Consider the following 16,871-nt stretch of genomic DNA (forward strand, 5'->3'; position numbering starts at 1 on the left):
CTGCCAAGTTATTGATTGTCATTGGCATAAAGAGGTAAAAACACATTGGTATAATCCACATTAATGTTTGCATCATATTCGAAGACTTTTTCTCTAATGCAGATACATAAAGTATGCACGTGGCATCCAATATATTAAATATCATAAGAAATACAAGGGCGCCGCCAAAAACTTGCACTAGCTCCTGTTGGCAAAGCAACAACAACTTGTCGAAAAGACACAAACTTTGAGACACTTCATCTGCAGATATCAATCTACTCTTTATTGCGAAATCCAACTGATCCTGCTGTGCTTGCAACAGTACCAATGATACATGCACTAAGCTGGTGTAACAAATTGTAATAAAGGTGGAGCGAATAATGAGTATGAAGAAGCACATAAAGGAGGGTAAAAAGAATCTACTGTAATTCCAGTAAAGTTGATTCAAGACCAAAACTGCCATATTAATGCTATAGAATACGGATACGCCCAACCAAAAGCGGTATAGCCAACGAGGGCGTGGCAGTTTCAATGTGTCCACATCCAAACGCGATGCGATCTCGGCCAGCATCTGCAGAAGATGCTGTTGCGATGCCTGTTGGTAACGCAGCCACCCATTGACCAATATCTGTGTGATTGGCATGGTCAGGACAAGCACATGATGGAACATATTTCCCGATCTTGACTTTAAGTCCACGTAAGCCGTCCCCATCTCAGTCATCGCTTGATAGAGAGCGGCAAATAAAATTATCTGCATCAGCAACTGAATTCCATAGGAACTCCAGCTGGCATTGAGTATATAAGTTTTCCAAATGTGAGAGTAATCGATGTCGTTGAGTCCCAAATATCGCTGATAGTGTATAAATGTAAATAGCTTTCCTGGATGTCCTTCTGTTCTCATTGCGAACAGAAAAGTCGCGCGTATCGTCCGTGAAGTATTCTAGTTAACTGAATGCTCGAACTACTCGAATTGAACTTGATAAATAAAATCGATTTATAACTTAATTAATTTAGTTGATAGAAAGTAACCCTAACTTTAATACCATAAGTGTATTATTTTTATACGCTTGTTTGTGTTGATACTGTTTATACAAATACCTTCTATAAGTTTTTAAAGGTAACACTTACCTTATCGACCATACTATGGTTCCTTAACGGCAGTATCATAAATAGACCGATATATGACATCCAAGTCAATATAGCTATCATTTCTATTTTAGAAAAACGCTTCTTTAATGAAGTTAAATAGAATATTAATATGGAATTCTGGGCATGAATTATGAAATTCGGCAGCAAGACGACTCCAAAAGTTTCCAAAAGTTCCTCAAGACAAAGCAATAGTAACTCATCATGGATTTTCAAATTTTCTGCCACACTCTCCAAAGATAGGGATTGAGATGAAATTCTCTGTTTCAACTGATCTGCCTGTTTTTGCAATAGACTCGACACTAAGAACACCAAAGACGTGTAGCAAGTGACTGTGAAATTTGTTCGAATAAAACTCAGAAAGAAACAAAGAAGGTAGAAAGTCTGTTCTATCTGAGGACAATAATCCCAATTTTGTATTACGCCAATACACATGTGGAGACAATAGAATATTACGCTGCTCACCCAAATGCGATAAAGACTGCAAGGACTTGACATAGTCAGGGTGTCTACTTTTAGACTGAACGCCAATTGGCAAAGTTTGTGGAGAAGAATCCTTTGGGATTTCTGCTGAAAACGTAGCCAAATGTTGACCACAAGCTCAGTGACTGGCGCTGCCATGAGAACTAAAAGATAGAAGGCCTGTCCAGGCTTGGACTCCATTTCCATGTCGTACATACAAGTATTAGTTACCATTCCGTAAATGGACAGGAGCACAATCCCCACAACTAATAACAGCGTTCCGTAAGAGCAACAATTTGGATTTACTACGTAGCGTTCCAAAGCTCTAGAATAGTCTATATCAGTCAGTCCCAAATAACGTTGAAAGTGTATAAATGAACACAGTTTTCGTTGTTCCGCTTTCATCAACATTCTGCTTATACACTTGTGATGTGTTAAACTTTTCAATCCCGACTGAATTACAGAAAAATGAATAATAGGTAATGAGGGAAACAATTATAAACGAAAACTGATAAAAATCCATACAAATAGCACATTCAATTAATTAAAATTATGTCATTCGAATGCACTCAGAACTAATGCGTAGTAAAGAGTTCAGAGAATCCGACTCTCAGAGACCCTCTACTTTTTTTAATAAAAAAATAAAAAATAAAACTCACACCAGCACTCTGCAACTATTGTTTCATTTCTCTAACTCTTGTAGTCTCTGAGGTCTAAATATTTACACAAACAAGGACGTACATTCAGAAAAAAGATCAAGATTTCCGTACTTAAACAGGGCATTTTCAAGTACAAACGATCTCAAAAGCTGTCTAAGTTCGGAATTTCTAAAGTTAAGAACAAAAATCTTATTTAAAGTTCGGTTTTTGCAAGTACGGAAATCTTAAAATTAGATTTATGGGGGTTACTTTAAGTACGTTTTGGGTTTAATTCAAGTCTGAAAAAATTGAAACTCAAAACATACACTAGCATGTGTACTTAAATTATTCAAAATACCACAAAGAAATACCATTTAATAATGGTGTATTTTCTTGGTTAGCGACCTTTGGGAATAGGTGCTGATTTTACCAGCGGTTCAACCTTAACGTCATATTTGCGTAGCTAGAACTAAACTAGCTAAGTGCAAATAACTCAGTTGTTTCTGGAGGTATCTTTACGAGACTCACGGATTATATATTTTCCATGGTCTTATGTATTCTGACTAAGTTTGGATAAAATTGGACTACTATTTCGGATAGCTGCCATATGAATGTGAAGTCAGAATCCTAAAATTAAGATCGATTCATACTTCATCAAGATTTTTAGTACACAGCAATCTTTAAATTTTAAGAGCGAAACGGTATAAATTCAAGTACGGTCGTACCTAGTTTTAGGATGGCATATTTTTCGGAGTGTACGGACAGCAAAAAAACGCAAATATATTTAGTCACTTCATATAAAATAAATGAATTTTTCTGAATTTAATGTAAATTACTTTTACATACCTGCAAACGAACTGAGTTGCTGATCAGAGCTGTTGTGGATGTCATTAGCGTAGGTGTGAGCCAGATAATGGTCATTATGACATCCTGCCACGGAGTTGTGTCTGTCTTACTGACCGTAAGAATATAAATGATACTGGTTGCATCCAGGGAAGAAAAAAGCAAGCAGAGGCAAATGTTGAAGCCATAAACCATACTTATTTGATCGCTGCACAAGACGAGAAGTCGATCGTGAAGATTGAGACAACAACGAAGACGTAAAACATCGCTGCAACTTCGCTTGGGCTGTTGCAACTGACGGACAAGGTTCTTAAGTTGCACCTGATTCCCGCGTAGCACATGCCGCACCACATGAATAAGGCACAGATACGTGCCGAGGACAAAGTTGCTGATGATGGCACGCAATGGAAACCCGAGTGTGCTTATTTTGAACCAAATAGATGACTCTGATAACCACTCAAGCATGCTGGTTATAACAAAGTTGACCGAATAAATCAAGTTCACAATTGCAAGAATGCAAATCAGATATTTAGGCAACTTTAATCGAATTCCCGTCAAGTATTTTCGTCTATAAAGCTCCAATTGTCGTACGATGCGCACATTGGAACCCTGCAGCCAAATAAGCCAGGCATTCTGAACGAACTGAATAATCAATGCGGAGAAAAGCACAAATCGTTCAAAATGATTTCCGGTTGCGGTCATGTCACTCCTAAAGCACACTGTCCAAAAATACATCACAATTATCATGCAGCTAACAAAATAAAATTGTAATGCCAAATGCACTACATAACAAACAAAACTACGACGCAATCGAAATCTTTCCCTATTCTGATTGTAATGGATACAAAATATGCCCAGATATCGACATATCCGATAAAATGGATAAAGTTCACTATGCTGATACTTTATCATTGAATAGTTTCGATAATCACTGACGAGAGACTAATGCCAGCACGAGCATATCAATTACTATTTATGTCAAAACATATTACACATTAGTCTAATTAAGTTTACTTTTGAATTACTTTGGGACACGCTTCAGCTATTGAATAAATATATACAATACTTTTCTTCAGACAATAAATTGTGTTTTTTGGGCAGTTTTTATAAAGTTATGGTTAAAAACAGCGGTATAAAGGAGTCTTAGCAAACTCTTACATGCCAATCTGCCATATATGAAAAAAAAATATATATGACTAGAGGGTCTGCCCACTGCTCGTTTCGCCCGCGAAATTAAAGGGTGAAAAGAGAAACACTTCTCGTATTTTTCTTAAATATACTTCTGCAACGCAAAATTAATTTCAATACAAATTTAATCATTCGGACACTTTATGATATAGTTATCCGATTTTCATAAAATTTTGTTAGGGTGTAACGTATAGTAAATACTTAAGACACAATCTGTTTGACTGACATAGCTCTAAAACTAACAAAAATTGTGTAAAAATTTCAGCCTCCGTAGTCTTATGGTTTGGGCTGTGATATGATTAGTTAGTCAGTCAGTCAGTGAGTCAGGACAAAGAGCTGTATGTATATAGATATATTTATATATATATGAAAAGATATTCAACACACTTTAATGTGAAGCGAGTTAAAGAAAAAGCATTACTGGTGCTGGGTATCAAGTAGTCAGACACTCTTGACAAGAGCGTTCATGAGTATTTTTTTTTTTCATTTAAAATATTAACTCCACCTCTCAACTTACCTGCTTGGTCACCTCGTTGATAACTAAGGGCATGCTCATATATAAGCAGATGGGCGACATCCAAGTGAACACCAATATGACTTCCTTATAAGAAAATCGATCTTCGAATGTGGCTATATATGCAATGCATGTTGCTTTCAATACGATCCATAGATAAGCAAATATCATCACGACTCCAAAGACCTGAACCATTTTCTCCTGGCACAACAAAAGCAACTGATCATGAATGCTCAAACAATCTCTAAGTGTGTCCGGAAATTTTAGAGGATTGTGCTTCAATTGATCTGCCTGAGCTCTTAACAATCTTTGCACAATATACACCAAGGATGTGTAGCAAGTGATAATATAATTGGTCCGCACGAGATGCAGTAAATAGCCAATGAAGCTGAATAAATGTTGAAACTGATGATACGAATTCCAAGTGGAAATTGTATAATGTGAAATAATGCATAGGTACGTTATACTAATGCCTATCCATAGGCGAATGAGCCTTTGTGGCCAACGTAAATCCAAGGTGTCCAATTGGAGACGTTTCGACAAATCTGACAATCCATTTAGAAAAATCATTTGTGTTTCTATCGTCATGCGAAGCCAAAGATTGACCATCAGTTCCATTATCGGGGATATTACGTTGACAATATGGAAAAATATTCTGCCCGTCCTTGACTTAACGCCCATAAAGTCTACATTCATTTCGATGAGTACTTCGATTAGTTCACAGATAAACACAGATAACACCAATAGACGAGCGATGATTGTACACCAAGTTGCTTGCACAACAAACCGTTGCAAGGATTTTGAAAAGTGCAAATCTGTCAGTCCCAAGAAACGTTGGTAATGCAAGAATTCAAACATTTTTCACATTTGTTGTGCTACAAGTTAGCCCGAGAACTGAACCACTTTATTGATAAAAGTAAACATTCAATATCGGATCATCTATATGCATGGGACACACTATGGATAGGTGAGGGGCAATCCATTTAATGTAAAAGGGTTGTTATCCTGTGGATTGATAAGAGTCTTTAGCAATGAATTTTTTCTTGCAGTCGTCGACTATAAAATACTCTGTGATGGGCATTCAATTTAATTTATTTTCAATAAAAAATTTAACTTCAATATAGATAATAATATAATTTAGCTATGATTTTAATGTATTCATCAATATATTGATTGCAAGACTAATTCGAAGGTATAAATTGAATGTAACAAATAAAAAATGTAGGGGTATGCAGGTTATACTCACCTTTTCGGCCAAACTTTTGTCCTTTAAAGGCAGTATCATATATAGGCAGAACAACGACATCCAAGTAATTATGGTTATCGTTTCAACGAAGCCAAAATACATCTTCAGTGTAGATAAATAGAAAAAATATATGGAATTCTGCACAATAAAAAAGAAAATCAGCAACAAAGTGACTCCAAAAGTTTCCAAAAAATCCTCAATACAGAGCGACAGTAACTCATCATGGATTTGCAAATTCTCTGCTACATTTTCCGTGGATAGAGACTGGCATGATATTGTCAGTTCCAATTGATCTGCCTGTTCTTGCAACAGACTCATCACTAAAGACACCAATGATGTGTAGCAAGTTATTGCGAAGTTGGTTCGTACCAGACTCAGAAGGAGGCAAAGAACGAAAAAAAATTTTCTGGAACACATGTTCCAAGAGCATATATATCCTATACTGAGATGTAGAGCATAGAAGATGCTGCTGCTCACCCAAATGCGATAAAAACGACGGGGGCTTGTCAACGTCAAGGTGTCTAGCTTTAAACTGAACGCCAATCGGGAAAGTTTTTGGAGAAGAATCATTTGGGATTGCTGCCGAATGCGAAACCAAATGTTGATAATCAACTGAGTAACTGGCAGTGTCCAGAGAATCAGAAAATAGAAGGTCTTTCCCGGCATCGACCCATGTCCATATTGAAGCCGCAACTAGCAGTTATAGTTTTGTATAAGGAAAAGCACATTAGTACCAAAACTAATAGTTGAGTGCCATAAGAGCAACAACTTGGATTTACTACATATAGCTCCAAATCTCTACAATAGTCTATATCAGTCAGTCCCAAATAACGTTGATAGTGTATAAATGAACATAGTTTGCGTTGTCCCAATTCCATCAATATTCTGTATAAACACTTGTGTTTTGTTTAACTTTTAATACCAAACTGAATTAATGGAAATGAATTACGTTTGTTCTAAGGAAAGCTAACTGTGATCCTAGACTGATAAAGTCTATACTATACAAATGGCACTTTCTACTAATTAAATTTGTAAAGCGTACGTCTTTCTAATTACTTAAAGAAACATTTTTAATTGCACTTACATTTTTACTATAAGTAAACCGGCACTTAATTGATTAGATCTGAAAATTTACATTCACTTGTGAATTCCAGTTCCAGCTTCTTTCGTTGAAAAAAACTCTTGTGGTTATTATTAATATTTTGTGATATTTGAAACTTCAATTTAATTTAATTTATTTAAATATTGAAAATATTTTCTTTATATAAATAAATAAATAAATTACTGTCAACCAACGAATTGGACACTTTCAGTTCCAGGCGCAGTTCGAAAAAAACGACAGTAAAATCGAAACCGCGAAATAAGTAAGTTGCATAATTTAGTAAATTTCTAAGACTAATATCCTTAAAGTTTCTCTATAAGACTCACCTGATCTGCAAATTTATTGATTGTCATGGGAAGACATAGGTACAAATACATTGGTATAGTCCAGATGAAAGTGCGCACCAATTCCGTTAATAAGGATTGTTTCTCCATTGCGAATACATATAGTGTGCATGTGGCATTCAATGTATTGAATATCATAAGAAACACAAGGGCACCGCCAAAGACTTGCACTAGTTCCTGTTGGCAAAGCAACAACAACTTGTCGAAGAGTCTTAAGCTTTGTGATAATTCTTCAGAAGAAATCAATCTACTCTTGAGTATAAAATCCAACTGATCCTGCTGTGCTTGCAACAGCACCAATGATACATGCACTAAGCTGGTGTAACAAGTTATGATAAAGTTTGAGCGAACAATGAGAATAAAGAAGCACAGGAAGGAGATCAAAAATAAATGATTTGGGTTGCAAAGCAGGTTAGCCCAGGCAAATACTGCAATATTGATGCCATAAAGTATGCAAAAGCCCACCCAGAGTTTGTATAGCCATCGAGGGAGTGGCAGTTTCAATGTGTCCACATCCAAACGCGATGCGATCTCGGCCAACATCTGCAGAAGCTGCTGTTGCGATGCCTGTTGATAACGCAGCCACCCATTGACCAATATCTGTGTGATTGGCATGGACAAGATAAGCAAATGATGGAACAAATTTCCCGATCTTGACCTCATGTCCATGTAAGCCGTCCCCATCTCAGTCATCGCTGCATAGAGAGCGGCAAATAATATAATCTGCATCAGCAACTGAATTCCATAGGAACTCCAGCTGGCATTGAGTATATAAGTTTTCCAAATGTGAGAGTAATCGATGTCGTTGAGTCCTAAATATCGCTGATAGTGTATAAATGTAAAAAGCTTTCCTGGATGTCCTTCTGTTTTCATGTTGAACACAAAAATCGCGCACATCATCCGCGAGGTATTCTAGTTAACTGAATTCACGAACTAATCGAAATAAACTTGGTTAATAAAATCGATTGGCTACCTAATTAATTTACTTAATCTGATGTGTTAGTAATCTATGTGGGTTATATGTCATAAATATTTATATTATTTTTTTTACTCCTACCAGCTGGTGGAAATTAGTCCTGATATAAAAATAATAATGTATCAAATTAAATACATTTTGACACGTTGAAATATAGTTTTTTAATAGACTGTGTAATTGATAATGGTGAAGTAATATTGCATTAAGTTTGTGCATACGTAGAAAGCGAAGACAAGCACGGGCAATGCCGATCTTCACTTCATTAGAATTGTCCAATTGTGCGTGTATGTTCTTCTTTATCTTCTTATCTTAGAGACTCACCTCCTCTGCCAAATCATTGATTATTAATGGCATGCATAAATAAATTCCGATTGGTATTATCCATCTGATCAAATACAATATGTCGGAATAGGAGAATCCGTCTATCGGCAAAGTGTGATAACAAACGTCAGTGGCATTGAGTATCATGTACAGGTAGAAAAATACGAAAGCACTGCCAAAAATGTGGATAACTTCATTCTGGCAGATTGAATAGAGTTTATCATTTAGATAAAGACTCTTTGATAGCTCATCGAGGGGCAAAGGACATTCTTGTAAGTGGAGTTCCAGCTGAGCTGACTGTGCCCGAAGGAGTTGTTTTATGACATGCAACAAAGCACAGTAGCATGTAACTGTAAAGTTTCCGTAGAAGTCACGTAGAAAGAAACAAATCAGGAATGCATGGAAATCCGTATAGTCAATTGCGTCAAATACAGTATCAAATGCATTGTAGATGCAGCTAATGAGCCAAAGGCGATAAAGCCAACGAATAAAGCGTGTCTCCAAGCAATTCACTTTAAGTTCGGTTGCCACATGAGTTAAGCGCTTACACAGCATCAATTGTGATTGCTGTTGCAGATTAAGCCAAAAGTTGGCAATCAATTGACTCGAAGAAGCTGCCAAGACGACTAGGAAATCAATAGTAATGCCTATCTTTGAATCTTTTTCCTGGTAATCGATCAACGACTGATACGTTACGTTAACAATGATGGCGAGGAAAGTCCCCTGCACAACAAACCGGGCAATATAGCAACTCCAGCTAGTTTTAAGTATATAGCATCTCTGGGAACTTGAATAATCCAAATCTGTTAGGCCCAAATAACGTTGATACCGCAGAAACCAATACAGTTGCATTTTGCTGGAAGAACACTCGTGTTTTGCGTTGTAACTGAATTCGATAACTGAATGAAGCGTTTCATACAAAACTAACGCTTTCAATTGAATTACATTAATATTTAAGGGACACAGTTTATGGTTGTCAGTATTTAATTAGATTAAATAGTCGGATAGTTACCGGAATAAGTGTCTTGACTTCAAAAGTGAAGGATACCAATAATAGAGCTAAAGGAGAGAGATGTTGCTTTATTCGAACATCGATTGTATTGCGTTAACAGAATACAATTACATTCAAAGCATGTGGCCGGTTCAGGTTTCTACATTTATTTTTGAAACTCTAATCTAATTCTAATTTTTGCTTAAATCACCTCATCAATATCAATGATATCAGCGGAAGTCTAAACAGGCAAGGTAGGATGATTAAAAAATTAGAACATTACTCGATAAAGCCAAAATCGATTTAAGAATGCTTTACGCTTTCTGAACGTCAATGAATATATCTACAATTAATAAAGACTATGTTTTAAATTTAATCCGAGTGTAGTGCCGATTTCCTTTTTTTTTTAAATAAGAAAGCTATGTTTTTGGTTTTGATTTTTTGTTTTTGGTTTTTTTTGACTATAACCTCTATGAACAAACGAAAAATTCTGACATATGCTTTAAACCTGTGCACTTTTGCCTTATCTTAAAATAATCACTTCCTCTGCCAATAGGAGAGTCCGAATAGGATAATCCGTCTTTCGGCAGAGTTTGATAACAAATGTCAGCGGCATTGAGTACAATGTACAGGTAGGAAAATACGAAAGCACCGCCAAATATGTGGACCATTTCATTTTGGCAAATCGAATATATATAACAACTCCAGCAAGTTTTAAGAATTTAGCATCTCTGGGAACTGGAATAAGCCAGATCGGTGAGGCCGAAATAACGTTGATAGCGCAGAAACCAACAGAGTTGCATTCTGCTGGAAAAACACTCGCGTGTATCGAGGTAATGCGCTTCCATAACTAAATATGCGTTTGGCAGAATGCTACTATTAATTGCATTAATAGTTAATGAACATTCTCAGCACATTGTTTTCAAGGCTTTATCAGATTAAATAGTCCGATAGTCACAAGAAAATGTTGTTCATGTTGAAAAAAAATTTTAAAACAATATGAGAGCTAAATGAGAAATGTTTTGTTTTATTCTATCATTAATAGTATTGCATGTCGCCTGTAGCGAATTTTCGAAATTTCAATCTGAATACTTTGATACTTGCGGAAATTGTAACCTTTATAATAATATAATGAGAAAATAATAATTTATAAGTTAATTAATTCAAATTATGCACCAAATAATAAAATATTTGCAGCAGCGCTTAGATTTTCGGATTAAATTCACCAGGGCTGACTATTAACTATTAATCGCACTTAATTTCATTAAAAAATTCTAGAAACTAGATCAATTCTATGTTGTTTAAAAAGTGGTTTGATCTTTAGATTGTTATCGTAATTGTTATGTAACGTCACAGTTTAAAATTTAGAAATTTTGATAAATTAAAGTCCAGTCTCTTCGCAAAGCTTAAGATATGAAAAGTTCCGGCAAAGCACATAACAATATATCAAACCGATTGTCGATGGTCCCTTGAAACACAGCCACTTGACGATGGTGACGTTTATAGCAAAATAATAGAGAGTTGAAGGAATTGAGTGTGTGATTGAAATGAATGAATTACAAATTCTTAATAATGTTTACTGATAGCTTATCAGCTGAAAGCATTTTAAACCAAATTACTTAATGGCATGTATATCAATCGCAGATATCAGAGCAAGCTAACGTGCATAAGCAATAATACAATAGACTTTAGAATGCGATACTCGAAAAAAAAAATGAAAAAAATGGAAAAAAAAATCTTATGTAGCGATGAAGCAAAGTGGTTTTGAAAATTCATAATTTCATATAGACGGACAAATAGTCGGACTGAATTTAATTTTCTATTAACATTTTCTTGAGATTATATTTCAATGAAAATGTAATCTGCTTTGCGATAGAAAACTAAAATAATTTTTGTTATCTTCATTTGTATCAAACTAATACCTTGCAAATACAAAATTTAAATAGGATATGAAGTGAAACGAAAAACACATCTGAGCAAAAATACCAATTTAGTGGCTTAGTGGTATAAACCAATAAAATAATTTGGATAGAATGTCACACAATAACCATTTTCACTTACCTCATTGTTAAGGTGATTGCACGAGAATGGCAACCCTGCATAAAAGCCGATTGTTAATAGCCAGGGTAATGGCGCAATTGTCAAACTTTGAGTTGTGTAGAATAAGCTGCTTGGAAGGGCCAAGACAGAAAATGTTAATTGCAATATGATAAGCGGTCCATAGATAATATTAACATGCTGTTCGCCGAGTGTTAACATCTCATCATGCACTTGGATATTGCGTAAGATAAGCTTCTTTATATATTTTAAAGAACTTCCTGTATTTAAACCCATTTCAAGTATTTCTCGATGTTTGCGCAAAATCTGAGCCATGAGGTTAAGTAAAGCTGCATAAAAGGTGATCAGATAATTGGCATAGATAGCATGCAAAATGCCGCACATAAGCAGCCGAAAATAGGCGGGTCCAATCAGAATCAATGAGCCGTATTGATAGACTTCATTAACGATGTACATCAAGCAGATTCCTAGCCAAAACGACAGCATCCAACGGGGCACAACGATAACTCCACAATCCTTTGACAATCTTTGCAAGCGACGCAGCAGATTCAACTGACGACGTTCTTCTATCAGTGACCAGAGAAACTGCATCATCAAAGTTATGCACTCCGAGGCGTAAGCCAAATGTATAAAAGTATCAACGATATCGGAAAAAAGTCGTTCATACATGGCCTCCCATTCCATAATCGAGTTGAGGGCACTCCAAAACAACACCGACTGCAATATACTGAACTTCACATAAAATATCGAGTTGTTCTCCAGTCGAAAACAATTCCGGGTATCATCGAAGATGATCCTAGTGAAGGACATGCCACGCAGGAATTCCAAGTAAATCTGCAACGGTGTCTGCATTTTCATGCTGCGGAATTTGAACTGAAAAGTCAGTTGGTTTTCTTTGCAGTTTACCCGAATATGCTAGCTCCAAATGGGAAACTAATTTTGCTTACACTTTTAACTCTCAACTTATTTTATATACTTTGAAAAAAGGTCGCATAGCTTCATGCGAGAATTCAATGCAAGAATTTGTTATCAATTCCCTTAAGTGTTAAACGTCTGTAACATGCATTTAGCAATGTTATAATTTACTAAATTCTCCTTTATTTTAATTGCAGAAAAGTGAATTGGACTTTTTAGAATGGTCACCGCTGAACGATAGAAACTTAATGCCAGACGACTGGACAACAGACACATTGTTCTCGGCAATAAATGGACCCTTTCCCTTTCCCGATTCTAGAGAGATTGGTAAGTAGACAGTAGACATGCTTTTCAAACGAGAGCTTTTTTCAATAACTTTGAAACTCTTTCTGTACAGCGCGTGGAGCCGGTATTGCGGATTTTATACAACCAAGTCTGGGACCGCTACAACCGAATTTAGATGACATCGACATTACTTTCTCAGGTAAACAAAATCTATCCATTTTCTATATTTGCTTTTTTATTCAGGGAATTAACCCGAAACAAATATAGGTTACGGTTTCGGTTCCAGTGCATCCTGAAATAATTATTTCGGTAAGAGGTTCTATTTCAGTTTTTTTTCTTTCGGTTCCGGCCAAATCATGATCAAAATGACATTCCGCTTGAAAATCAGTTTACTTTTGATCAAGTTACGAAAGTTTGAAGTTGGTCAGACTGCGGATTTAGCCACTTTACAAGTCCAAATTTTTGTTCAATTTTACATGAATTTTAACAATAAAATGAAAGGTCTCAGAATCAAGTTTAAAGTGTTGCTCTATACTAATTTCGATATAAGGAGTTGATTAAAAGTGAAAACTTGAGATTTAAAATTTTGAATTTTTGAAATTTTAAAGGGGGGACCCTTAGCAACGAAATCAATATCTAGTGGAATCAAGACGAAAATATATTTTTTTTAATAATTTAATAAAATTTAAATGCAGAATGAATTTAAATGCCAAGTAATGACTAAAATGACATTCCGCTAAAAAATCAGTTCAGTTTTGATAAAGTTTTGACAGTTTAAAGTTGGTCAACTCTTTAACCGTACCGGTATAAACGTTTAAGTATTCGGTTCTTGACGGAGAATTTTCATTCGGTTACGGTTTCAGTTCCGGTACTAAAAATAAAACGGTTAGTTTCGGCTAACAGTTCCGGTACCGGTTCCGGTGCTTTCCCTGGTTTTTTTTGATGCTGTGAAATAAATAATTACAACCTAAAACTATAAACTTTTTCTTTCTATGCAGATTTGCTCACCACGACCTCTTCACGATTGCCACCTGTGCCCGAGGAAGGCACCGATGCGGATATGCTCAAGGGCGATGAATATTGCCTGCCTGCGATTGTTGGCGCTCCTCACACACTCTACAGCAGCGACAGCATGATGACTGTGGATGCCAATATGCTGGAGCTGAATACGCCCATCAACAACATGCCATACGGCGACATCGAGCAACAATTTGCTGCAGCTCGACAGGCTCAGCAAACGGCAAACGAATCGCAGCAGCAGCAACAACAGCAACAGTTGCTGTCAGACGCAACGGCGGGACGTGGTCATGGAACAAAACACTTTGGGGGCATTAGCAGCAGTGCCGGCGATAGTTTCTCAAGCAAGAGCGTGATCAATGGACGTATTGCTAAGAGTACGCAGCGTCCATTTCGACGGGAGCCTCACAATTATGATAAAGCACAGCCAACGTTGCATCAGACGCACCTTTATCAACAGATGCTGGCCGAGCAGCAAAAGAATCAGCAACATCATATGAGCGCTGGCGCAGTGTTGCAATCATTTCAGAACTCACAGCAGCAGCAATTGCAACAGCAACAGCAGGAACAACAGCAACAACAGCAACAGCAGCAACAACAACAATCCCGTTTGCATTTTCCCACGCAGCAGCAACAGCAGCAACAAAATTCTTACAATACGCAAAGCTTTCTAGGCAGCTACGCTGACAACTACCAGCAACAGCAACAACAGCAGCAGCAGCAGCAGCAGCAACAACAACAACAGCAACAGCTGCCTCAGCAGCAGCAACAGCAGCTTAGCGTCAAAGTAGAACCTCACAATGCGGATGTGTTGGCTTTATTAAATGACGGTAGCTACAATTCAATCAGCTACAAGCCGTATCCGCAGTTTAAAAAATCAGCCTCAACGGGCACATTCTTAAATGTGCCACGTGTGCCACAGCAGCAGCAAGCGCAGCAACAACAAACCTATCTGCAACAGGATCAGCAGCAACAACAACAGCAGCTACAAATGCAGCAATCATTGCCCTTGGGTCTCACTTTAAGCACACAGCAAATCTTGCAGCTAACACGCCAACAGCAGGTGTCAAACTCACAGCAACAGCAGCAACAACAACATGTGCAACTTCAGCAACAAACTGTGGCCAGTCTGCTGCTACCGCAACAACAACAACAACAGCAGCAGCAACAACAGCAGCCTGCTGTTAGCGTTGCCTCCTGGGCCACACCCAATGCTAGCACATTGCCCAAGGAAATGCATCGCTCCAACAGTCTGCCCCTTAACGTGTCGTTGCCCAAACTCGTCCATCACGAGCAGCAGCAGTTTGCCGTGCCCAAATATCATGCCAAGGGCAAGTCTCGGGTGCGCAGCAACTCGATGCATCAGCAGCACACGGTTGTGGCAGCTGGCGGGGGTTCCCCACTCAACAATGGACATGCCAACGTCAGCAACAGCACTGGCAACTTGTTGGTGGCACAGCAGCAAATGCAACAGGCAACCAGCGATCCCATGCTAAACAGCACATTAGCTCAGCTGCTGACATCGAGTGAGTATAGATATAGATACATATAGATACAAATATGTATCTTCTGGAAATACTATTCGAATTTTAGTACATTTTTTAAAATGATTTTTATTACGAGTACTATATATAACATTGTAATTATTTAAAATATTGCTCGAAGCTTTTCATAGTTGTGAAAATAATTGTAATGCTTAATTTCGAGATCAGTTAACATTTTGCATAAATCTTTCAAATTCAGTTAAGTATCAAACTGGCGAAAAAAGGCATATCATAAACCGTAAAATAAGATGCTTGAAATGCCTATAAACAAATACATTGTAGAGCTTAAAAATGATTTTAAGGACGATTATAGTACTGTAATTTTTATATGCTGCATAGCATAGTTTCTCAATATTTTATCATTTCTGATGAATTGTCTTTTCTCTTCGACAGATTCACGCCTGCAGGCAGCCGTGGCAAATAAGTCGCAAGTTACAAGTTCATCCGCCAATGCCATAGCCAGTGGAGGCAGCAACAATGTATCGCAGTCGATATATGTCAGCAATGCTGCAACATCGCCGCTATCGGTGCCAGTTCCGTCGCAGCAACATTCACCAAAGAAGTCCGCCTCGTTGCCCGTGGCAATTGCCACGCCCTCGTTGCACAGTCCGCCCGGCAGTAAGATGCTCAGTTATAGTCAGGGTAGCACCACAAATTTGGGCAGTAGCCTTAGCCTGTCGCCGGACTCGCCGTTCCACGACTCACAGGACTCACCACTGTCGCCGACGGCCAGCCTGAAGTATCAGCCAAGGGACACGCAACGTCGTGCTGGCCACATTCATGCGGAGCAGAAGCGACGCTACAACATTAAGAATGGCTTTGATACGCTGCACTCACTCATCCCGCAGCTGCAGTTGAATCCAAATGCCAAGCTGAGCAAGGCGGCAATGTTGCAAAAGGGTGCCGATCACATCAAACAGTTGCGCCAGGAGCGCAATGTGCTCAAGGACAAGATTGAGGCTCTGCGCATGGAGCGGGATTCCCTTAACAACTCCCTCACGTAAGTCGAGCTACAAATAAATCTTGTCTCAATACTAATTAATCCGTAATCCTTCTCTCAGGCATCTGCACTCGATATTACCCGCAAATGGTGCGCCGGTTACTCGCCAGGGCACCGAGCATGTCCGTCAGCTTTACGAGGTCTACGTGCGCTACAACACGATGAACGATTGGAAGTTTTGGATTGTAAGTCTTTTTTTTTTTTTCAAATTGTGTGTGGTATTCTAACTGCCCAAAGTCTTGAGAGATTTATAAATTAATGCTAATCTGTGTAATCCAATAGAGGAGTCCTTGATAATAAAA

At 37.7% G+C, this 16,871-nt stretch overlaps 1 protein-coding gene across 2 annotated transcripts in view; it reads left to right on the top strand.

Moving 5' to 3' along the window:
- The window catches only part of LOC117779465 (protein WBSCR14 homolog), a 32,882-nt gene that overhangs the window by 15,051 nt on the left and 960 nt on the right, over window positions 1–16,871 (top strand). For both annotated transcript variants that reach the window (XM_034615671.1, XM_034615670.1), the window contains exons 6-10: window positions 12,921–13,050; window positions 13,121–13,207; window positions 14,007–15,551; window positions 15,963–16,569; window positions 16,631–16,754. In XM_034615671.1, coding sequence (XP_034471562.1) covers window positions 12,921–13,050; window positions 13,121–13,207; window positions 14,007–15,551; window positions 15,963–16,569; window positions 16,631–16,754 — 2,493 coding nt within the window. The remainder of the gene's footprint in view (window positions 1–12,920; window positions 13,051–13,120; window positions 13,208–14,006; window positions 15,552–15,962; window positions 16,570–16,630; window positions 16,755–16,871) is intronic.

Source organism: Drosophila innubila (assembly GCF_004354385.1).
Source record: "Drosophila innubila isolate TH190305 chromosome 2L unlocalized genomic scaffold, UK_Dinn_1.0 4_B_2L, whole genome shotgun sequence".
Taxonomy (NCBI): Eukaryota; Metazoa; Arthropoda; class Insecta; order Diptera; family Drosophilidae; genus Drosophila; species Drosophila innubila.